The sequence below is a fragment of the Mauremys mutica genome, chromosome 2 (genome assembly GCF_020497125.1).
Source record: "Mauremys mutica isolate MM-2020 ecotype Southern chromosome 2, ASM2049712v1, whole genome shotgun sequence".
NCBI classification, from domain to species: domain Eukaryota; kingdom Metazoa; phylum Chordata; order Testudines; family Geoemydidae; genus Mauremys; species Mauremys mutica.
Genome location: NC_059073.1, coordinates 104,054,014 through 104,079,806, shown reverse-complemented (window position 1 = coordinate 104,079,806; position 25,793 = coordinate 104,054,014). Strand labels below are relative to the sequence as shown.

Below are 25,793 nucleotides of genomic sequence, written 5' to 3'. Positions count from 1 at the left end.
ACATGTAGCCCAGTTCCACAGTGCTTAGAACACATTTGTTGGTAGTGATGGCTTTCCAGGCACCCAGGAAATCAGACAGTCTGTTTCAAAATGGAGGTGAAGAAGAAAAAGAAGATCCCCGATAATGAACATGTTGCTCTCAACTGAGCACTGCTTTGATATAGTAGGGTGCTGTTCCAAGGTTGAGATATGTGGTTCCTTCCAGATATGTCCAGCTATCTTTGAGGGTAACCGGATTGCCTCTGATTCCTGGAGAGGGGAGCTCAGAGTGTCAGTGCTAACAATGCCAATTTAATCCAGGGTCTAGAACAAGCCTGACAGTTTCTTTCATTAACTGCATCCACCCCCAGAAAATTAGAGCATTTTTTCTCCCATCCCACTCCTATCTCCTTGGCCGGAATGTAGTATTTTTTAACTGTCAGTTTGCAAGGGTTTGCCATAAGGTGCATGCAGTTGATAACAGTGCCTCTTCAATCAGCAGGGCAATTTTTACCTAGGAGCTGATATTTAAAATGTCCACCAGGGAATGCTGAGACTCCTGAACCTCTTCTAATGGGATCTGGAAGGATTCCACCAGACGTTTCTTTTCCTGGGAAGCCCTGAAGTTAACAGTGTAAGACAGTGGTGGTGGCGGCATTACCATCTCGTCTTGGGAGGAGTAGTACTTGGCTGATGGAGGCAAGCTTACATCAATCTGTGGCTCTTGGCCCTCTTGTGCCTCTCTTACTGCCAAGGGAGTATGTGGTGCCAGAGAATGGTCTGTCAGTGCCTGTGCATGATTATACAATGCCAATGGGTGTTAGGGTTTCTTTCTAGCCAGCACCCTGTAAAACTATTTACCAAAGTGCTCCCCGGGGGTTCCAGTAAGACCACTGGAGTAAGGGAAGGTCCCCAATGGCATTCATATAATTTAGGTCTAGGGCACTTGGAAGGCTCCAGAAGGTTCACTTCAGTAAATGGACTCATAAGGGTGTGATGGTATGGTACGGAGGGAGAGCCCTGTACTGAGACCTCAGAGTCACAAGTATCATCCCCTGGGCTAAAAGGGGGGGTCCCAGGCATCGGTGCCAGTACCGAGGGTTGAACATATGACACAGACTCTGGCTACTGCTGTCAGACCAGTACTAGAGAGGGGGCTCTAGTAGACCACCACTAGAGAGGGGGCTCTAGTAGACCACCTTAGCAGAGGAGAGACCGGTTTATTCGAAACAAGAAGATACTGTGGGAAAAGGAATGTGGAGGGTGGTGGAGGGCAATGGTAGCCTATGGTCAGAGGCTAAATCAGTGACGGAGATGGGAAAATGGATAGGTGCCAACTGCCAAGGAAACTTTGGTGCATGCAGTACCAAAAAGCTGACAAAGGAGCTTAAACAAGGCAATGGTGCCAGAGCATGGGGAGAAGACCTACGAAAGCTAAAAAGTGCTGTGATAGAAGCCACACTGTGAGCAGAAGACTTGTCTGCACAAGATTTCTTATGTGGTACTGACACCTCGATTTCCACTTCAGTTGGAGCCTCAGCAGTACTCCTCAAGGGACGCAACATCTCCCAGAAATGAGATTTACAGGGTGACCAATCCTTCTTGTTTCCCTGATAGATGAAAGAGGCTTCTTCCTTTATGAGGTCTCAGCCTCTGGGGCTGCTGTCAGGGTTGAAGCAGTAATTGAGGCAGCACAGGATGTTGAGGCTGATGTATTCAGGAAAGCACACCCCGTGGAGCTAGGGAGTATTACATTAATAGAAGTTTCAACCTAGCCTTTCTGTCCTTCCTAGACCGGTCTTTAAACCATAAGAGACCCCCAGAAACTTTTGAACAAACCGTGAAATCTTTCTCTAGAGTCTGGACCTTGACTATACAATGACCAAGAAATTTGGATCTTGACAAAAAAATAATTGACTACCACTAGTGTAAGGTGTTGACCATCCTCCCAAAAAGATCTTAAATTTTTTTGAAATTGCTTAGAGGCGACATTGCAACCAAACCAATATTCTTATTGAAGGAAGTAGCATCCACTGTGTCCCCAGTCGGGTAGTCCTCTGTTTCTTGTGGGCCTCAGCATCCCACACATCAATATACTGGATGCTGAGTGGAGGTGGTGTTGGGTCCTGGTGCAGAGAGACAAAGGTCTGGGCTGGTGCAAGGTGAGATAGAAACTGATGGGAAAACTCCTGAAGTCTGAGGGTCTATTGGAATATGATTAGACTTCACATGATGAGACTTCAATGCCATGGTCAGAACCTAAAAAGACTCTTGGATGTAGGGTCACATTTGTAACTATACAGAACTCTGCATCAAGTCCTTCAAGGAGCCCAATATCTGAGAAGGGCTAAGAAAGAGGTTGAATGTTCCCATGTCTTCATGTAGAGAATGGCATAGGGAATTCTCAAAGCCCCCTTGATGGTACTCTGTACCATTCATGCAAAGGTGTGAACCTCCACTGTGGGCTAGGAAGAGGACCGGGGTTTGACAAACAAGGCATGCAGAGAAGAGGCCAGAATCGGCACTGGAGTCTGGTGCTTATGCACAATGACAGAGAGGGTGCAAAGCATTCTCAGAAGGGACAACCCTTTGCACATAAGCACCAACAGGCTAGATATGCTGTTCTGGTGCCAATATAATAGTAGGAAATGAACTGCAAAGACCAGCACACGGGGCTCCTGCACCAGACCAGGTGAGGAAGTGTGGTGGTACTCCTTTTTCTTTTTCAAGGCTCCTCACAGTTAAAGTGTCACAGTCACAATAAAAATCCCACCCCTCCCCACATGGGGTTCCCCAGGTAAGCACCAGAGTTGTATATTGCTAACACATATATATTCATGGGAAAGGATCTTGGGACAAGTCAAAGGCATGAGTGTAGAGTGAAAAATTGCAGGTTGCAAGAGGCCAAGGGGGAGGAAGGGAGAAAGGAACGAGTTAACTCAACGATTCAGCTAGGCTCAAAAATAAGGAACGAAACTGCAGCCCAAGGCCAACACACACAAATAAGCTCCCTGCTGCCTGATAACCTGAAGCCCCAGGCAGATTGGTAACATAAATCTGTCACAAAAGTACTTGCAGTTTTCCTTCCTTTTGGAAGGGGGTCCTTCAGCAATCTCAACCACAGTTGAAGAGTCTATGTCAATACCCAAAGGGAGAATTTGATGCCAGAATAGCCAGGGAAGTCTCCTTGGCAGTAACTCCAGTGGTTGGGACAGGAGTAGGTGCCAAATTAATCACTAGAGTAAAGGTAAGCAGGCACTGAGGTTGGTTAGACACTGGGACCTTGTCAGATGGCAATCATGTTTAGTAGCTTAGGTCTTGCTCTTGGGTTGAAGAGATCCACTAATTGAACCCTTGATAGCAGCTGGCGCCAATGCAGCCAACTGCCTCTTAGGCACAGAAGTGGGCCATTCCAGACAAAGTGCAGACACAAGGGTAGTTTGCCCACCTTCAGTCTTTGCAGGCCAAGGGACATGAAGCCTTAACTGCTGTTCCTGTTGACTTCTGGGCAAAAATCTTACACACTGTAGACTATGAAGGGAATCACATGCGGCCCAGGCATACTGGGCACCAGATGCATACATCCAATTCCAGAGCAGATGCTGGGCATGACATGCCCTTTAAAAAAAATAAAATCTATTTTGGGTCCCAATGCCAGAAGATTCCCAAGCGCTCTGAGGGAATAAGGAGATTTACTCCTTTTTTCCTTCTAATTAACACAGATTAAACTATTCTATAGTAACTGTATACACTAAAAACCAAGAAAAACATATATAACAAATTGGTCAGCTACCCAAAATTTAGGAGTAGCTCCTAGACATGAATAAGGTCACTTCTGTGATGGCAGAGAAGAAACTAGGGCAGTTGGGAGGGGTTTGAATTCCTATATTCAGACTCAGGCATTTGAACTAAGATGCCTCATGCACATACCCAATTAAAACTGTTCTGAAAGAGAGTTGCATATATTTGCTTATGGAGGTGCAATCTGACGAGTGGGAATGCAGAGGCTCTTGAAGAAGCATCCCTCTTATCTGACTCAGCTGCAAATGTCAGCAACAACAATCTTAGAGAGAGGGTCTCAGAAAATGCAGTTAAGCAGAATGTATCAAATACAAACAATGATATTTGAAAGAGTCTCATTCAGTTATATTCAGGGGTTGTCAAATCACAGAAATGTAGGGTTGGAAGGGACAGTAAAAGGTCAAGTAGTCCATCAAGTCATATTGAAGCAGAACCAAATATATCTAGACCAACCCTAGCAGGTGTTTGTATAACCTGTTCCTAAAACCATACAATGAAGAGGATTCCATAACCGTCCTCAGTAACCTATTATAGTATTTAATAATCCTTATAGTTAGAAAGTTTTTCTTAATATCTAACCTAAATCTCCCTTGCTGCAGACTAAGCTGATTACTTCTTGTTCTATCTTCAACAGACATGGAGAACAATTGATCACCATCCCTTTTGTTACAGCCTTTAACATATTTGAAGTCTGTTATCAGGTCTCCTGTTAGTTGTCGTCTTCTAAAAACTAAAACATAGCTTTTTATTTATATTTATATATATATATATATATAAAAACCTTTGCTCCTTTTCTCCTTTTATCATTTTTTGTTGCTCTCCTCTGGATATTCTCCATCTGTCCATATTTTTCCCGAAGTGTGGTGCCCAAAACTGGACACAATACTCCAGCTGCATCCTCAACAGTATCAAGTAGAGAGAGACAACTATCTCCCATGTGTTGTGTTACAAAAAAAGGCTAATATTCTAGAGGTTAATACATCCAAGAATATTAGCTGTTTTTGTAACTACATCATATCGTTGGCTCTTATTCAGTTTGTGATTCACTAAAACCCCCAGATCCTTTTCAGCAGTACTACTGCCTAGCTAGTTATTTCCCATTTTTATTTGTGCATTTGATTTTTCCTTCTGAAGTATAATACTTTGCACTTGTCTTTACTGAATTTCACTTTGTCAAGCTTCTTTTGAATTCTAATCCAGTACTCCAAAAAACTTTCAACACCCTTCCAGCTTGGTGTCATTCATAATTTTTTAAAGCATACTCTCCACTTCCTCATCCAAGTCATTAATGAAACTCTTAAATAGTACCAGATCAGAACAGATCACTGAAGAGCGCACTAGACACATCCTCCCAGTTTGACAGCAGACCATTGATAACTACTCTTTGAGCCATAACTGATGTCTCTCATAAGAGGAGAATATGAGGGGCTTGATTTGCAAAAGTATTGCACACCCAGAATTCCAACTGAAGTTAATGATACTCAGCAAATTTGAAAAAATCAGGCCTGAAAGTTATTGGACCATAGGGTGGAAGGGGTTGCAAAAAGATATAGCTGTTTTCCCCTATGAAATAAAAGTGAGTTCATTTGGTAAGACATCTTCAGGACTTGTATGCTCCATCATTCATCTTTAACACATTTTCCTATTGCATGCACCGACTCTTCATAAACTTGAATTTTCTCACACTATTCTGTCCAAACATAGCTAGTTCTTTTAAGGCCTCAGAAGAAAACACACAGGAAATATATGAAGAGTTCTAATACCATCTGAAGGAGAATCATATCTATTAAAAATATCCAATTTTATTACATTTTTAAAGTCACTAGAATAGCATAGGAAATAAGTTAAGTTTACCGTTGTAACATGAGATGCTTCCGTAGTAGTGCTTGATGAGTTCTGTGGACCACCCATATGCATCTTGCTGATGTGAGTATTTAAGCTGCCTAAACTTTTGAAAACACAGCTACATTCTGTACAGTTATAGGTAGGGCCATTCTTCACCTTAAGGAATAAAAAAAAAATATGTTTTTTTCCCCAAGATTTTCCAGTTGTAATTTTTTCTTTATTTATAAACACAATAAATATACTGCAGTCTTAGACAACTTTCTTTTAAATGAGCTATTTCTTCCATGCTATTTACCTCCAGCTAACAGAACAATTGAGTATCACTTTTTGGACAAAGGCCATCATCATTTAGTGACATGACCATCATCTGTTGTCATGGGGAGCTTTTGTGGAACTTCAGGGTACATCTACCCAGTAAAGAAAAATCCATGACTGGCATGTACCAACTGACCTGGGCCCGTAAGGCATGGGCTGCGGGGCTCTGGGACCCACCCACCCCACAGGGTTCTAGATCTTGGGCTCCAGCCCAAGGCCAGAAATCTACACAGCAACGAAACAGCCCTGCAGCCCAAGCCCCGTGAGCCCAAATCAGATGGTACAGGCCAGCTGCGAGTTTTTCTCTGCTGTGTAGATATACCCACAGAGAGTAAATTAATATGAAAAAGAAAAATGCCCTTGGCCAGTGTTTTTCCAGCTTTTTTCATCTCCATCTCATCCACGCATTAAAGCAATATTTATATAGAAACAAAAATCCAATAAGGCAGTTTACAAATAAGAACAAGGTTCCTAACTGAAGAGGATAATCCAAGCAATGTACAGATGAAAGACTGGAAATGGAAAGCACCAAAAAGCAAGTGAGTTAGTGGTGATGCTTAGAGAATGCATCTTGTTCGTTTGCTTTTTTGTATTAGGTTTTGTTGTATTAGGTTTAGACTTTGGGGTAGTTTCTGTGTAGACCTTTTTCAAATTGTGTGTTCATCAAAGAATGGAAGATGGAGGCAGGGTGGACTTGGTTAGAGACAAATAGGGCTGCATGGAAGAAAGCACAAAGACTAAAATGAAAAGAACACAGGAAGGTGGGGGCAAGAAAATGTAATCTTGTAGCTAGAACAGAGGAAGAAAAGACAAGATCAGAAAGGTAGGCAAGAGCTTGTAAAGGATTTCGAAGGCAAGGACAAAAAAATTGATAATTAAGGTCAGAAGAAGCCACTAAAGGGATATGTAAAGAAGTTAAACATGGCTGGAGTGGTGGGTGAAGTAGATGTTCTGGTAGCAAGATTTGTACATATTGAAGGGGAGTAGGTCAAAATAAGGGAGGCCAAAAGAGAAGGAGGTTGCAGTAGTTGAAGCAAAAGACCAAAAAATAAGGACAGACAAAAATTTTAGCAGAGGAAAAGGAAGGATTTTTGAAGAGGATGTAAAGAAAAATGTTGATGGGATATAGCAACAATAGCAACATGGTAGGAGGAAAGGAAAGAATGAGCTATCCAAATTATCCCACTGTTGCACGCCTGTAAAAGAGTATGGAATGCATGACTGCCAACACAGTAAAGCAGAGGGATGAAGTTCTGCTTTTCCCATGTTGAGCCAGAGCTGGTAGCAAGATATTCAAGAAGAGGTATCAGAGAGAATAAGAAATACAACACTAAATGGAGGAAGTAAGACCCATGAGCCATCATAGCAGAGGTGGTAGTTCAGAGGGTCTCGAACTTTTTTTTACTGGCGACCACTTTCATACAGCAAGCCTCTGAGTGGGACCCCCCCAAATAAATTAAACACACTTTTTAATATATTTAACACCATTATAAATGCTGGAGGCAAGCGGGGTTTGGGGTGGAGTTTGACAGCTTGCCACCCCCCATGTAATAACCTCACGACCCCCTCAGGGATCCCGACCCCCAGTTTGAGAACCCCTGTGGTAGTTGAAGCAATGTGATCTGAGACTGGTCAAAGAGAGTGTGGAAGAAAAATAGGAGGGGCAAGTATACATTCTTGAGAAAATACCAGGGAATGTGAGAAAGAGAAAGTGAAGGATCTACCAAAGACAACACTAGAGGCAAGATCAGAACAAGGACTGCATAGCATGACAAGGCCTTTGGAAGAAAACGTTTCTAAGAGAGCATGATCAAATGATAGATCTTAGAATTGGGAATAGGGAAAAAAATAATCAATAAATGGGAATGTTTTAAGAGGATCTCACAATAGCCTGATGCTATTGAAGAAACTCATTGCTAATAAAGTTTTTACAGATGAAGTGGTAAATAATGAGGACAAAACAGAGACAGATCTGAATAACTTGATCAGTGGGGCAGAAATAAAATTGCACATTAATACAGCTAAATACAAGGTCATATATCAAACAAAATAGAATGGTATGCCATATTTGTTTGATGGGGAACTGTATCCCAGAAAGCAGTGACTCTAAAAAGAACTTAGGGGACACGGTAGATAGTCAAACAAACATGAGCTCCCAATGTAATACTGTAGATAAAAGGGTTAACACAATTCTTAGATGTACAAATAGAAGAATAATAGTAGAAGCTGAGAGGTGATACTATTTTGGCATTGGTGAGACAACTACTGTACTGGAGTGCCGTATCCACTGTTTTGCAGTCCATAGTAACGCTCTCCACTTTTTTTTTTTTTTTTACAAAAAAGGCAGAAGAGTGATTTGAGGTCTGAAAAACACACCTTAATGAGAGACTTAAAAGGCTTAATCTATTTAGGTTATTTAAGCAAAGGTGACCAATGACTTCTTTAACAATTTAACTACACAGTATATACTCGATCATAACCCAGTTCGTTTATAAGCCGACCACCCCCCGCCCAATGGATAAGTAAAAATGGAAAATGTTTCTGACCCATTCATAAGCCGACCCTATAATTCAGGAGTCAGCAAACTTTGCCTCCCGGGCCATCAGGATAAGCCGCCGGTAGGCTGAGATGGTTTGTTTACCTCGAGCGTCCAGAGGCACGGAGGTAAACCTATGTAAACAAAGTGTCCCGGGACAGCAACTGGTGAGGAAATTTTTTTGGGGGGAGAAGCTGGGGGTCAGGGGAGTAACCCCTGTGACCAACTCCCACATGACCCCACTCCTAGCCCGGAACCCCCACACTTTCCCCATCCCATCCCTTCTCACCTTATCTGTGGTGGGCCAGGGAGGATGTCTCTGGCCTGGCTGGAGCTACTCCGGCAGGCTGGGCAGCATAGCCGCAGCCTGCTCCGGTGGGCCAGACCAGGTGGCGCGGCCGCAGCATGTTCCAGCGGCCTGAGCTAGATAGCATGGCTGCAGCATGCTCCAGCAGGCCCGGCAGCGTGGCCACAGCCTGCTCTGGGGGGCAGGGCCAAGGGGCACAGCTGCAGCTGCTTCGAAGGCTGGGGGGAGAGCAGCATGGCCAGAAGCAGACACACGCTGGCCCCACTTCTTCCCTTCTGGCTCTGCTGGTTGTGCTGCCTCTCCTTGCTCCCTCTGTTGCAGGGAGGGGCTGTGTCCCACCTCTCCCTCTCTATACCCGTTCATAAGCCGACCCCCTTCTCCGGTGCTTCCCTTTTTTACTAAAAAAAATTCAGCTTATGAACAAGTATATACTGTATATCAGTCTTGAAACACATACAGTTCCATCTGTGCAACTTCCCAGCGTAGATGCAGCTATCCCGGTATAACAGTGCTTGTTACAGCTTATCTCCCTGAGTTTACCAAAATAAGCTACAATGATATAGCCACTTTTATACCAGGACAGATAACTGAGTCCACACTAGGGAGTTGCACAGAATTGTATTTGTTTCAAAACTGATATAGTTAAATTGTGTGTAGACAAACCCTAAATCAAAGTCTACAAGTAGCTAAACATGCAGAAGTCTAGCAGACAAATTGAAAACAAGATCCACTGGCTGGAAGCTAGAAAAATTCAACTGGCACAAATTTTTAAACCACCAGGATAATACACCATTGGAATAGTTGGACAGATTCTCCATCACCTGAAGCCTTTAAACCAAGATCAAGTTTCTTTCTAAAAAGATATGCTCAACCACAAGTTGCTGGGATCAGTGCAGAAACTTCTGGATAAAGTCATATAGCCAGTATTATGCAGAAAGTCAGACTACATGATTATAACGTCCTTTTTTAATTTAAGATCTCTGAATGTGTGTGTCAAGAGACCATAAAGAAAAAAGGTCAGAATGAGTTTGTACCTTCCATGATAGTTTATTTTGCTCCAACTGTAACCCAGAAAGCCCCTTCTAATAGCTATCATTTATTTCCTGGTATTGATGAGCGGAGAGGTATTGTCTGGGTTTGAAATCTCTGCCTGGTTGTCTTATCTTATAGTTTGGAAAAGCTGCTGGTTATATCTTTACCCATTTGTATTTTCAATTATATCAAAGGCAGCTAGAGCCAAGGATAGATTTTTTAAAAAATACGAATTGTAATAAATACAATTATCTTAAATTACTCAACTGATACATCATTAACCAATATACTCGAAAGATAAAGAGTAAATGAATCCTCTGCTACTAATAAAAAAAATGTTAATTCAGATTAACGATTTTAGCAAGTGTAAATTACTATATCAAATTGAGCAGAACTGATCAGTAAGCTCTGTTTTAGCATATAATCCATGTTGGGTGCAGGCAACAAGGTACAACATTGGAATACGATGTAATATAAATAAGGTAGTGTACCTATTGGGTTTCCGGGAAGTGGGTGGGCGGAAGCCCACTGCTAAAGGATCCCCACACCCCCCCAGCCTAAGGGGAGGATCTACAGGACCTCAAAAACCCAACTGAGTTCGGGGGACAACTAATAAAAGAACAGGGACAGGAGTGCGGTCAAAGGGTCAAAAGGAGGAAGCCTGACGGGGACACCGAGAAATAGGGTAGTGTATCTATTGGGTTTCTGGAAACTGGGTGGGCTTCAGGATCCCCCCTCCCCAGCCTAAGGGGAGGATCTACGGGACCTCAGAAACCCACTAATTTCGGGGGACAACTAATAAAAGAACAGGGACAGGAGTGCGGTCAAAGGGTCAAAAGGAGGGAGCCTGACGGGGACACCGAGAAATAGGGTAGTGTATCTATTGGGTTTCCGGGAAACGGAGCGGCATGCTAACGGAACCCCCCCCAGCCTAAGGGGAGCTTCCACAGGGCCTCAGAAACCCACTAATTGCGGGGGACAACTAATAAAAGAACAGGGACAGGAGTGCGGTCAAAGGGTCAAAAGGAGGGAGCCTGACCGGGTCACCGAGAAATAGGGTAGTGTATCTATTGGGTTTCCGGGAAACGGGGCGGCATGCTAACGGATCCCCCCCCAGCCTAAGGGGAGGTTCCACAGGGCCTCAGAAACCCACTAATTGCGGGGGACAACTAATAAAAGAACAGGGACAGGAGTGCGGTCAAAGGGTCAAAAGGAGGGAGCCTGACGGGGTCACCAAGAAATAGGGTAGTGTACTATTGGGTGATCCGGGAGAGGGGGCGGGCGGAAGCCCACCCCATGCTAACGGATCCCCCCCAGCCTAAGGGGAGGATCCACAGGGCCACGGAAACCCACTAAGTGCGGGGGACAACTAATAAAAGAACAGGGACAGGAGTGCGGTCAAAGGGTCAAAAGGAGGGAGCCTGACGGGGTCACCAAGAAATAGGGTAGTGTAGCGGGGTGGTCACCCACTCCTGCCCTGAGGCGCTTAGAACAGCCCAGCAGAGGGCTGTGTCTGGGGCAAGCAGCTCCTAGGCTGATTGGGGAAGTAGGCACAGCTGAGAGCCATGCCCCAAAGAGACCACAGCTGGCCCCTATAAAAAGGTTTTGAGCCAGGAGCACAGACAGTCTCTCTCTGCCTTCAGAGAGAGAGGGGCCTAGCTGCTGGGAAGCTCAGGGTGTCTAGTGTGAGGCAGGGCTGGGGAAAGGCCAGAGGGGCTGGGGAGCTCCAGGCTGGCAACTCCCCAGGCTGCAGGGCCTTGTCCAAGGCCCCACAGAGGCACTGGGTTGCAGAGAGAAGCAGCAGGTCCAGACCCAACCTTGCCTATGATGAGTGGCTGACACTGCAGTCTGCCCCAGGACACAGGGGCAAGTTTGTGACTGGCAGTAGCCTATGACTGAGGCGAGGTAGGGATAGGGGGTGGGGGTTCCCCTAGGTGGGGAGATCCTGAGACTGTGGGGGTATTGCCAGGGGGCAGCACCCCAAACACAAGGGACACGGGAGCCAGTGGCAGCGGGACACCGGCCTGTAGAGGGCGCTCCAGAGGCTGGAAGAGCTAATTCCCTGGACAACCAGCAGGAGGCACCGCAGGGGTGAGTCATGCATCGCTACAGGTAGATTAAATACTGAGAGGAAAAGGTTAAAAATTGATAAGCAGTATATTTAACAGCAATCATATTATTAACAAAATTGCATTTACCTCTGAATGAACTCTCTGTACATGAGACTGAAGATTGCCTTTTTGAGAAAAGGCTGCTGGACAAAAGGCACAAGCATGGGGTTTTTCACCAGTATGTTTAATCATGTGTGTCTGTAATGCCCCCTTTTGGTTAAAGGCTTTTCCACATTCACTACACGTAAATGGTCTTTCACCTTTTAAAAAAAAAAAAAAAAACAAATCCATTACCAATAATGACATTATGTATTAGAGAGAAAATGCCATCATAAGCAAAGCACATTACATGTACAGTAAGTCTACCATCCGTTGTCATTGCATCTAATTCAATCACTAAACTGTCCATTTGTTCTTATTTGGATGTAGCGTGCTAGCATAGATTATTTGGTTTTCAAAAATATTACTTACAAAGTTACCTTTTAATGTTTGTTATCCAGAAAATATTTTTTCCTTTTTTAAAACATTAGAATTTAGATGCTGCTTTCTAGTATACGAGGCCTTTTTTAGAGTGATTAGATGACCTAACTAGCAACTCAGATTTTAGAAAATATTGAAATTGCTTCCATGGCCCTACAGGCTAATTTTTTTTCCTGTAAGTGCTTGAAGACAGTGGCTAACAATGAAACAACGGTAACTATAGCACTATCTGGTGAGATGCTGTACAGTTATAAAGAATGCATTTTCTAAAAAAAACTGATTTATTTTTATTACATTTGTACAGCACCTAAATAGTGTTTGGGGCCCTACTGTGTTATCTATTGATTTATCTACTGATCTACTGAATGAAATTAACCTTGCTTATTCAAATATGCTATAACTGATCAGAATTTAGTGACTAACCCATTTCACGGGCAGTCATTTCACTGAGATCATATCTTCTCTCCCCCACGTGTCCAACCAACACATACACACTTTTTATTCTTCCTAGTGAACTGCAAATTTCTATAAGTTCAAAGGATTTAAGGACTCCTGTTCTCTCCATGAAGTACAATCTAGTTTCTTAAACTTACATTAGAATATATACATATGTAGAACAATAAATTCAAAACAGAATGAACTCAACAGGAAAATAACTTTTCAATTAACCTTCGGAAATACGACAATGAATTGTGAGACTACTTTTAAAATCAGTTGCAAGAGTGACCTCTTGTGTTTCTCTTCTGGATCTTCAATATATAAAACCTAAAACGGATATCCCTATTAAAAAGTGAACTAACACCACAATTCTAGGAGTAAGTTTGAAGGATAAATCACGTTCCCCTTTTCAGTAAACTAAGCTGTCAACATGTACTCTGGCTGTTATATTAAGGAGACTGGTACAGAGGGGAAATGGTTGGGAATATTACCAATATGATTCACCTGTGTTCTCCTAGAAATTACAAAAAAAAGTTCATTTATTCCTGCTGTGTATTGTCATCAGGAATAAGATATCTACATGAGTATGAATAGTTAACCTCTGCAATTTTTGGTAATGACTGTATTTTGAGCCCAATGCACTGCAGAACCATGTTGAAATGTATATATTTCTAGCTCTGTTTTGCCATAAATAGGGCCCTTCAGTTTCTGTTTTTACTTTATTTAATTTTTCCCAGGAATGTATCGGTCTTTATTACTACAACAAGAAAACAGCTGAAAATTGGTGCAAAAATTAATTTTTCTGGGTAAATATCAGTGTTTATTTTGGTGGCCAGGAGGACAGAGGGAAGTATTCATCAGATTAATGCTCTGATTAATGGAATTCAATGTGGTTTCAAATGTGTATGTGGTGGGCATTAGATTCATCAGTACATTCAAATGCACACATACTCCAGAGCTTGCACGCATGCCTGTTTATTGTGTGTATCTTCTAGGCTAATACATACCCTTATTTCAACTGGCAACTCTGCATATACACAGACTAATGCATTATCATAATACATATCTCATGCAATTTATTTTCATAATTACTTTTTATATATTGATACAAAAGTAGGGTGAAATCAGAAAAAAAAATTAAACCTGAGTTTTTTCAGTAAAAATCAGTTTAAACTGATTACGAAGGTTCTTAGCTACAAAATCCCTGAAAATATACAATATAGTGTAGCAGGCAGACAGCCTACAAGGATAGCTAAAGCGCTTTAACTGCCCCATTCATCTCAATGTGTTAAGTCTGAAACCTAAATATAAGAATGTAAACGTAAACATCTATTTATTTCAGTATTGATAATTTTAGCAGAAACATCGAGCTAATGTACCTATCCTGCAATTCTAAAGTGCCTCCCACTCATCCTCCCTCCACCAACACCTTCAGGTTCACCATTGACAACTTCAGCAATGCCGTTATACCTGAAGCAATCAACAGAAAACACTTAAAATGTGGAAATGGCTTTAAATAAACAGACTTAACTAAAATAAAAATGACTCTATATTACTATTCATTTTTCATGTTCCGCACTTAAAAAAAAAAAGTCTGTGCAGCTGTTGAAATATCTCCAGTCTGCCTCACCACTTACCTGTATGTATTCTAACATGTCGAGTTAACTGACTTGGTTTTTGGAATGTCTTTCCACAGTGCGGACATGAATATGTAAACCCACTTCTGTCAATATTTCGGTTGTAAGATCTAGTATTGGATACCCTGGAAACATAGAGAAAGTAGTTAAAATAAAGACTTTTTATTCCCAGATTAAATATTTGAAAAAGATGACATTTCATCACATCTATTTTTTCTGGATTTAAAGTAAATTTAGGTCAGAAATGCAGCTTCATTAACATTGTACAGCTTGGGCTGTAGTTTTTTGCTAACATTATAGAACTAATCAACAGCTGCAGCACCAGTACTTTTTATTTTTTAACCCTTCTTCTGCCTCCAACAGTCACTGATAATTTAGAATTTCTCTCTCCAATGACAGTGATGGACACTTCATGAACTATCTTAATACCTTCTTAGTGTAACTGGGTAGGTGTGGTAGAGGACACTACCCAGCAAACAACTTTGTAAAGTTGTGGTAATTTAGTAAGAAGAGAGAGAGCCTCTGTCACAGGATTAGGCTTTAAACACACCCTTAATTAAATGAATCTAGTTTGGTGGTGTCAGCTAGGTCCATATCTAAACCTCAAAAATTTGAATATCTGGTATTCTCTGATCAGGTGATGAATGAGACTAAGATGGTATGAAACTGTTTTGCAAGATTCTATTAATTCACAGTGAATAAAATGTCTAGAATTTTGAAAACAGCAATCATAATAGTAAGTGGCAGATGAGCAAATTCAGTTCCTGACCCGGTAAATTTTGCAAGGTTGATATAGCAACTGCAATATCTCTTCCTATTCTAAAAAAAAGTAGGCCCTTCTCACTCAAACGTGCTTACTTTAGTGACAAAACTAACTTTTACCGCTTTTTACTCACGTTAGCTGTTCTGGTTCTGCTAGGCTAAGAAAAAGCAAGCTATATGCTGTTCCATTTCATGCATCATTACTACATCCATCAATATCCATTGATAATAATGAGGTAGTAGTTGAATGAACAATTTTAGAACACGGTTACACACTAAAGAAGGGTTTAGCGTGGCCTTCAGACTAATGAAGAAAAACTGAAGAATTCAGATAAATAGGGCCTAGATACTCACAACAACAAAATCAATCATCTGCAGTTTTACTGGTACTGCTGTGCGTTCACTTAATCACAGTACAAACTTGAAAATCTGAAAAAGGACAGCCTTTCAAAGATTTCTTTTAAGAAAAGAAATAATCCTGAAATGCTGTCTTTCATTGCAGGAACCACATATTAGGTTCCTTTCCATCTGTATTAAGTAACTGTCCTTAGTCTTTAAAAATTTGCAAACATTACAAGAAGGTGGGGTTATTTTCCCAGTATAGTAACTGGAGTTCTTCAAGATGGATGTCCTAGGGGTGGCTCCACTTGGGGTGCACATGCACCTTTGACCAGAAGACATGAAGGTCTGAGGCAAACAATTACCACTCAGTTCCTTCTCTACTACAAAATCCCACAAAGATCAGACTCCAGAGCAGAGGGAAAGGAGCATCCACAGGCATGGGTGTAGTTTGGGGGAGAGGCAATGTCTTGAGCAGGCACAGAATTTGCCATCCCCCCCGCCGCCCCCATTGGCCTGACTGGAGCTGCCATTCCAAATATAGAAGTCAAGCTACACCTGTGCCCATAGGTTCGCATATCTCAAAGAATACCAGTTACTTACATGCTAAGTAATCTTTCTTTTTCAAGTAGCGTCCCTCTTGTTACTCCACTTGGTGACTTCTGAGCAGTACCCTCTGAAAGAGGTGGGAGCTTTGGAACCTGATCTAAAACCGTTTGAAGAACTACAGAACCAAAGGCAGCATCTGCTTGAGAAGCATTCACTAGGGCATAGTTTCAGGAGAAGGCGTAGACGTAAACACACATGAGCAGCTCACAATATTTCCTCTATAGCAGGAGTTTTCAAACTGTGGTTCAGGACCCCAAAGTGGGTTGCGACCACGTTTTAATGAGGTCACCAGGGCTGGTGTTAGACTTGCAGGGGTCTGGTGCCAAAGCCCGAGTCACACTGCTCAGGGCCGAAGCCTGAGGTCTAAAGCCCTGGGCAGCAAGGCTCAGGCTTCAGCCCTTGGTGGTGGGGCTCAGGTTACAAGCCCCTTGCCTGGAGCTGAAGGCCTTGGGCCCTCCAGCTGAGGTGGCGGAGCTCAGGCTTCAGTCCCCTCCCTCCTGGGGCCATGTAGTAATTTTAGTTGTCAGAAGGGTGTCGCGGTGCAATAAAGTTTGAGAATCGCTGCTCAATAGCAGTGGCTCTCAAACTTTTTTACTAGTGAGCTCTTTCACATAGCAAGTACGAGTGCAAACCCCCCCCCCTTATAAATATATAAAAAAAGTGTTTTTAATTTAACACCATTCTAAATGCTGGAGGCAAAGCGGGGCTTGGGGTAGACCCCCCATATAATAACCTCATGACCCCCTGAGGGGTCCCAACCCCCAGTTTGAGAACCCCTGCTCTATAGCGATATCTTTTAGCAAGGCAACCGATGTGGAGCCATATCTGGTAGAATGGGTTATGTCCCTAGGTGGGCATGTACATAAGCAGCTTCATAAAAGAGATACAGGCAGAAACCCATTTAGGAAGTCTCCAGGTAGACAATGGACTTCTTTTTAGCTCGCTCCACAATACAAATAAAGATACAAATAAACTTGGAGGCTCAGAAGGGTTTAATTCTGTCCAAATGTATGCCAGAGAGCCCTCTTAACATCCAGTTTATGGAGGGCAGCATTTTCCCTACTCTGATAAGGTTCCGAACAAAATATAGGGAGATGAATTGTCTGATTTATATGCAAGTCTGAAATGACTTAGGTAAGAACTGTGGATGTGGTCAGAAGAACACCTTATCTTTGAAGAAAACGGTGTAAGGAGGGTCAACCATCAAAGACCTTAGCACACCAACTCTTCAAGCAGAAGTAATGGCCACTAAAAAGGTGGTTTTCATGGCAAGGTGGCCATTGGTTCAAAAGGAAGTTTGTGGATGGCTGCCAGATGGATTTTAATGGAGTCCACTTCTTTTCTTCAGGATAAGAAGTTATTCTAAACCTTCCAAAATGGACGAATCAGCGGGAGACAGATGTCAGTGAGCACACCACTGGTAAAATCTTTTCCTGAACTTAGGTTTTCTGATCTCCTTTTCAACTGTTAAGCAGGACCTTCTGCATCTGCTTTGAATAGGAGAGCTCTATCTCTACATGCCTTCCAGATCCCAGGCAAGCTTACGTTGGGGTGAAGAATGCTACCTAAGTCCTGCAAGAGAAGTTTGGAGGGTCAATGGTAAATTGATGGCCAGCCGAGAGAAGAAGCGGAGAAGGTGCCTTGGCCAGGCTGATGCAATCAATATGTGTGGGGTTATGTCTTACCTGACTTTGTTCAGGACCATGAGGATTAATAACATTACAGGAAAGGCACGTGGAAGGTTCTTGGACCATGAGAGAAGAAAGGCATCATCCAGGGAACAAGCACAAGTTCGTGCATCTCCACTTGATAGTGATGGCAAAGAGATCTATTGTAAGAAAATTCCAGGTGAGAAACAGCAGTCTGAGTACAGATTTGCTGAGTTCCCATTGATGATCCTGTGCTAAGTATCTGCTGAGGTCATCGGCTATAATGTTTTGAAGACCAGGCAGAAAGACTGTTGAAAGAAGGCTACACCGAGCTATGCACCAGTTCCATACTGTCCTCTGTACAGAGGGAAGGAGATCTTGCCCTTCCCCTCCCTCCAGTTTATGTAGTGCAACATGTCCTGTGGTCTGTTATTATGCAAATGAAAGGACGTACTGACAGGCACACCTTACAATCGTAAGTCCCAGGATGTCAATCTGAAGGGTGGACTCTAGTGGCCCACCTGCCCTGTACACTATAATCCTGTAGGTGAGCTCCCATCCAAGGAGGGATGTGTCAGCAACTATTTTAATAGTGGGAAAGGGATAGTTGAAAGGAACCCCTAAATACACCTTGTTCAGATTCTTCCACCTGTCAAAGGAGACTAACACACACTGAGGGGCAGAGAGCAACTTGTTCAACCTGTCCCTGTTTGGGGGTGTAGACTGACCAGAGCCAGGCTTGGAAGCAGTACGGGTGTAATTGGGCATATGATGAAGGTGCACATTGACACGTGCCCAAGGACCTGGAGCCAGAATCTGGTAGAGACCTCAGGACATAATTGAACTTGTGTCAGGGTGAAGAACGTGTCTCTTGGTAGACAGGCTCTGGATGTTAGAGTTTATAGGCACCGCTCTTGATACTGTATCTGTTGTACAAGTACGAGGGAAAACTTCACAATGTTGAAAACCGAGCCTTGTGAGTAGAGAGGTGGTTTTGTTTACTGCAGTTTGAACTTCTGTGTAATAAGGCCCCTTTTGGAGCCAATTGTAAAGATAGCGAAAAATGGTTTCTCCCTATTGAAAAAGCTATGCAGCAACTATCAGCATAACTTTCACGAACATACTCAGGGTGGTAGACAGACCTAAGGGAAGGCACAATATTGATTGTGGTCCTGGCCCACTATAAAGCATAGAAACGTCTTGTGAGAAAGGCATATCGCAACAGAAAAATACACGCACTGAAGCTTGAATGTCTCGAAATAGTCCCCGGGACCTAGTGATGGGATGACAGCCACAAGCGTCTCAATCTTGAACTTCTGAATCTTGCGAAAAGTATTCAGCATCTGAGATCTAAAAATTGGTCTCCATCAGCCTTTCCTTTTGGGAACAAGGAAATAGTTGGAATAAAATTCTCTTCTCCTTTGTATTGAGTGGGAACTGGTTCTATGGCTCCTAAGCAGAGAAGAAACAGAACCTCCTGTCTCAGGAGAGACTCATAAGATTTGTCCCTGAAAAGAGATGGAACAGCCTAATGTTATGACTTCCAATCTGTCAGAGGCAATCTGCTCCTACTAACTGCAGAAATGGGAGAAATGATCCCCAAGAGGTGGGAGGATAAGCTCAACAGGATACCGCCATTTCAGATTCCCATAATGTTCGTGACCCTCAACCAAGGCATCAAAAGGGACGCTTTACAGATGAGCCACCTAAGAGGAAATGGACTACCCAAAGGTGTCAAGTCCTCTGTGGGAAGTGGAAAACTAGGTTGTGCAGGACCTCTGAGCCATTAGAAACATAGACCTACTGAACCTCCTTTTGTCTGCAGACGTATACATACCCTCAAGCAAAGGGTCACCCTACACGCCTTAAAGGAATGTAGGGATGCACACCACAGAAGAGGAGGTCCATTACTGTGTTTTGGACCTCATGAGGGAAGACTGAAGAATGCATCGTGAATGACTGCCGTAGTGGACATGGATCAAGCTGCTGTGTCAGCAGTGTAGAGGTAAGCCCATAAAGTCCACCCCAACAGGAGCTGTCCCTCCACAATGGCAGCCTGAAATTGCTTCCTGTGTTCTTGTGGGAGTCGCTCAATAAAAATTAAATTTGGCTTAGTTGCTACCAAATAAAGCTAAATACTTTTGGTCTCTGTCAAGAGGGTTGCTTTTGAATGATGCTGCTCATTCCGCTTGTTGACTGTATCCATCCCCAGGGAGTTGGGGGCAGGATGAGAAAATAAAAACTCTGAGCCCATGTCTGGGAAAAACTTAAAAAAAAAAAAAATCTGGCTTCTTAACTTTGGGGATGGGGGAGGAGAGGAGAGAGCAGAAGTGGCTTGCCAAGCCATTTTGGTCGGCTCCAACAGCAGCTCATTCACAGAATATGGAGGATGTAAAATTTCCAACAATTTATGCTGGATCTCTGGGACTTTTTTTTAAGAGAACTGGGAGAGTCCACCACTGTCTTCACCAACTCCTAGAAGTCATCCCCAATAGTTAAGTGGAACATAACCGCTTTAACCAGAGATGATGATGAAATATTTGTCTGAAGAGTAGCCTCCTCCATCACCCCTTCTTTCTTGCTCCTCAAATACTTCCTCCTGCAATGCAGATTACTGATGGGGAACGAATGAGAGCAGAGAATGCTGGCTCTGGTGTTCCACATGAGGACAGGTAGGACGTCTAAACAGACCAAACAGTCACTGCCACCACAAATTTCAGATCAAAGGTGCACGGGGCACGTGCACACCTCAAGTGGAGCACTCACAGGAACACTACTCAAAGATACAGCACTATATATCAGGATCTCTAAACACATACTTCACAGATACATATCAACTGGAATTACACTTTATATTAATAAGCCCATAAATATTAAAGAAAAAAAATCACAGCCTACTCCAACAAGGAATTAAAAATAAAAAATACCATTTCAGTTCCTTTTACATTTCTAAACGTCTCAATACATTATCTCATAGAACTTGAAGTTAATTATGTCATTTTATAATGCTCTTCCTTTGGCTTTTAAAGTCAATATTTATGTAAGGCTAGTGAACTCTCTCACAAACACAACAGAAGTTACCTGTATACGCTTAAAGAGCCAAACTACAGCCTCAGATAGTCAGCAATAACATGGAAAATATAATCTCAAATAAGGGACTGGTAAGTCCACATTCAAGCAAAATTTCAAGCTAAATCCACAGTAGTTTTGCTTGAGCACACTCAGCAGCATAAAGTCCTACAGCACTGCCACCTTCTAGTGCTAGGTCTTGAAGGTGGATGGAAGACCTACATAAGGGTGCCCCTGCTGGACAATTCCCACTGTCTGTACAGGACCAGACTCTGGCAGTCAATGACTGGGCCAGACAGAAGTAAATTCTTTTCAGGCTTCTCTATATTCTGCTACTGCAAAGGAGCATCCCTCATTACATGAATATGCATAACTTATACAATGATTCACACCTTATTTTGTAGTGAGTTTTCATGTGCTCCTTAAGCTGTGAGGAAGTCTCAAATTCCTTCTTACAGGACTTGCAGCTATGGGTCCTGCTTCCAGCCAATTCCTGACGATGTTCTTCCATATGCATGGACAGTTGGGTCTGCAAAGTAAACTCATCTCCACACTCTGAACAAATAAGATTCTGAAAAAGATAACAGAACTTGATTCTCGAGATCATGAAATGCTTAAAATATTACCATAAACATGGAGTGATTTAAAAAAAAAAAACCATTCAGAAGCTACACCAGATCTAACTTTTGCTTAGTTCTGAAAAAGTGGGCTTTCCTCCTTGGACCCTCAGGTATGGTACACAGCAACTAAACACCAGCAGCTGGCTCAGGTCAGCTAATTTGGGCTCATGAGGCTTAGGCTTCAGGGCTATAAAATTGTGGTGCAGATGTTTGGGTTTGGGGTAGAACCCAAGCTCTGGCATCCTCCCATCTTGTGGGATATTCCAGAGGTCAGGTTCTAGCCTGTGCCCAAATGTCTACATCACAATTTTTCAGCTGCAGCCCAAGTCCCACAAGCCCAAGTCAGCTGACCCAGGCCAGCCGCAGGTGATTTTAATTGCTGTGTAGACATACACACAGACACACAATTTCTCATGCCCTGAAATGTAAGGGTTTAAAAACCTTCCAAAACATGTGGAATTTTTTTTTAAAGCTTTAATAATTTAACTCTGGATATTCTCATTATCTACATACGGTAAGTGTATAATCCTTTTGGATGCTCTTGGCCTCCATCATGTCTTGTAGCAACGAGATCCATAGATTAATTGTGCATTCTGTAAAATGAGTTGAAGTTGGTGCCTTTCAATTTCACTGGAAGTCTTCTTGTTCTTGAATTATGAGAAAGGGCAGATAGAAGTCCCTGCTCTATCTTTTCTATACCATTCACTATTCTGAACAAATATCACTGTATCTAATCATCTCCTCTAAACTAAAAGAGTTTCAATCTCTTTAGTCACTCTTTATGTGAAAGTTTTTCCAAACCTCTAATTAGTTTTGTCACCCATCTCTGAACAAAAGCTTATGCCACTGGAAAAGGGAGAGAGACCATTAAAAGTATGGGTAAAAGTACACAACATTTCTTAAACTGGGGTTCCCAACACAAAAGGAGATCACACAAGGCTACTGTAGTTGGATTGCAGTATTGCCACCCTTTCTTCAGTGCTTCCTTCAGAGAGTGCCAGCTCCTGGCCCAACATCCAGCTCTGAAGGCAGTGCTGCCACCAGCAGCAGCGCAGAAGTAAGGGTGGCATGGTATGAATACATCCACAAAATTTGCTCTTCATGCCATGACAAACCCATGAAAAATGTGTGATTTCTCCACAATTTAAGTAGACCCCTAATCATAAGGTTAGCTTCAGGAGCATATGTGCAGGGAGCTAGAGTCTGCCATATATTCTAGGTTCAATATGCTACAATATTCCTTATGGAACACACTGAGCATCAGCCATCAAAATCTGATTCACACTAACTTTTTGGGCCAATACTGTATTAATTAAGGATGCAGTCTTCAGAGACTACTAAAGGTTTAACCAGTGATTCCATAAGCTTGGTAAGTACTGTACTAGATCCATGTCACAGGAAGGTGGTTGTACGTGGGTGAGGGAGTCACCTACCACTGATGGAAAGAAATGTATAACAACTGATGGTGCAGAGAGATTCCAGGATGAGAGGAAGAATGGTGTTGTGATTAAATCACTGCACTGGTAGAAGTTCCGAGTTCAATTCTGGCTCTGCCAGACTTCCTGGGTAAACACTGGGCAAATCCCTTATTATTCCTCTGCATTAGGATGTCCCATTATATAAAAGACATCAAAATACACAGGGGTACTTGGAGGATAAATTCAAGTGACTGGAGGCTCACAATACCCTCCTCTAACCCGGCTGATAGGCATCTAGTAAATGTTTAAAGCCCTCCTTGCATGATGAGTTTTCATTGACTCTAGGGATAGTCCATGTCTAGTCTAGGAGAACCCAGAGGCATGAAAGATGATGGTGCTTTGCTCTACTGAAACATCAGAAGAGCCCTCATAGTTGAGGGACATGAATCAACAATACAGATTCCACACACAAAACCAGCATTGGAGCAGACTCTGCTGGAACTAACTCTGGAAGAACAGTTCATTATGTGAGGAATCACCTATATTATTTCCCTTGGCTTCAAAGCCTCATTGGGTCCGTAACATTTCTTTCTTTCTGGACCAAGCTTTCAATTTGAGGCAGTGGGTATGCTTTTGTGAGATGTGTCCCTCACCAAGACAGCATATGCACCGCTGGCCATCACTCATGGGAATGGCCTCACAAAAGGAAAAGCACCTATTGAACCCAGGGATGGGGGCATAACCCCGAGAAGGGAGAACTTCCCAATTGGGAAGGGCATAGAAAAGGAAACCTACACTAAGCTAAAAAATATCAGGTAGTGAAGAGCGACGGAAATTTTTTTTCCCCCACCAGGAGAAACAAAAATAAAGGAAATGGCTAATATCTACAAAATTATAATGGAAACACTACCATTACTAAGGGATAGGGATGTATGAAGAGGTCCGCTTGGGATTCCACCCCAGACCAAAAGCAGTTGAGAAGGAACTAAGGGAGGCTGGATGGCACAGCACTATACAGACGCCACTCACAGCGCAAGACAGGGAGGAGCACATGTGAGGCCCAGTGGGTACTGCTACTGAAGATATCTGATCTCAGGCACAGGGGCGCTATCGCACCTACAGTAGAGAACTCACAGGGACACTACTTGAAGAAGAACCTAACATTTCAGAAAGTCCACAACTGGTTAAATTGGTGCCAAAACTATAAATGAAGCATAGGACTAGGCTAGAACCGAGGAAACAAAAGCAGAATTAAACATAATTGTGCAGAGAAGATCTTACGTTCTCTGTGGCTAGCACATCTTTTTCTAGTTCCTAAATTTTAGTTCAAGTACATAAGAGATAGAATCCATCCTCCTCCGGCAGATTTTTACAAAATGAGCCTCTAGATCGCTATGAAGCTATCTCTAGGGAAAAGGTATCCACTAGGGAAGATGCATGCAGATCCAGTGGGCACTGCTATTCTAGAAGGTTCCGACTCTGCACTGCTAAGGGACTGAGTTCCACAGGTGAAATGAGGTATTTTTGAAAACTGAAACAAAGAAAAATTAGGTTTCTTCAATATCAAATTTTTGAAACAAGATGATATAAATAGCATAGAAGATTAAATAGATACAAGTCTTGAAATGTTATTTCATTCTCATCAAAAACACTTGCAAGTAAATATGATTGAAAAGCATCAAATAAGAATTATGAGTTTGATCCTGCTTTCAGATAACATGAATTTACAAAAGATAAATATTTTCTTGTTACTGCCCTTGACTCTCAGTAACCCATTTGCCAAATATGCAGGGATTCACTTGCGGCAGTTAGTGTATATCAGGTACGTCCATTTTTAACTAATATTATTAAATTGGCTATGTTCTCCATTAAGAACTTTATAGCTCTGCCTCATTTACTCACCCTTCTGTGCAAAAGCACAAGCTTAATTTCTTGAGTGTAACATTCATGTCACATTCTTTCAAAAATTAAAAATGAGGTTAAGTATTACCTCTTCTTTCTCATGTAGCATAATATGAGCTTTGAGACTAGCCACTCTGGAGAATTTCTTGTTACACACAGGACATGTCGGATCTTCCCCATTGTGAGTACATTTATGAAGTGTCAAGTTGAACTCAACATTAAATGACATCGGACACTGGTCGCACCGATGAGGCTATTTGGGGAAACAAGATTAAGATAAATATATTAGGTCTAATCTTCTCACAGATATAGACTATAATATACACAATAATTAAAACAAAAACAGGCAGTTCAAGAACCTATCTACAATAATGACACAAAAATATCCTCCTGATTATTTTCTCTCATGGTCCCATGACCTAAAATACTCAACAGAAATTCTGACTCCCCAATTTTTCATAATTCCATTTGATTTGGGGGTGAGGAGGGACTGGCAAGAGAAAAGAGTGGAGACAAAAACTAAACCTCTTTCTAACATGTACATAATCCTGAACTCCTCCTCTGGGCTCAACCAGCCATCTGACCAGAAAAGCAGAGAGCATTTAAGAGAATTACTATCTTGCTTATTCCAAGGTTAACCGTGCTACTCTACAATTTTGTACGCCAAGGGTGGTGAACCTGAGCCTGAGAAGGAACCAGAATTTACCAATGTACATTGCCATAGTAATACATCAGCAGCCCCGCATCAACTTCCCCCCCACGCTCCTCGCTCCTCCCACCCACCGGCAGCCCCACCAATCAGTGTTTCCCCCTCCCTCCGCACACTTCCTGATCAGCTGTTTTGTATCTTGCAGGAGGCGGGGGGGGGGGGGTAAGAGGGGAGGAGCGAGGGCATGGCAGGCTCAGGGGAGGGGGCAGGAAGGGGTGGAATGAGGGCAGGGCCT

At 42.6% G+C, this 25,793-nt stretch overlaps 1 protein-coding gene across 4 annotated transcripts in view; it reads right to left on the bottom strand.

The window, feature by feature from the left end:
• ZNF236 (zinc finger protein 236) overlaps positions 1-25,793 on the bottom strand; it is a 193,443-nt gene that overhangs the window by 147,772 nt on the left and 19,878 nt on the right. For all 4 annotated transcript variants that reach the window (XM_045006346.1, XM_045006348.1, XM_045006345.1 and 1 more), the window contains 5 exons: positions 24,938-25,102; positions 21,302-21,480; positions 14,482-14,606; positions 12,014-12,186; positions 5,635-5,781 (listed from right to left, as the gene is read on the bottom strand). In XM_045006346.1, the coding sequence (XP_044862281.1) occupies positions 5,635-5,781; positions 12,014-12,186; positions 14,482-14,606; positions 21,302-21,480; positions 24,938-25,102 (789 nt within the window). The remainder of the gene's footprint in view (positions 1-5,634; positions 5,782-12,013; positions 12,187-14,481; positions 14,607-21,301; positions 21,481-24,937; positions 25,103-25,793) is intronic.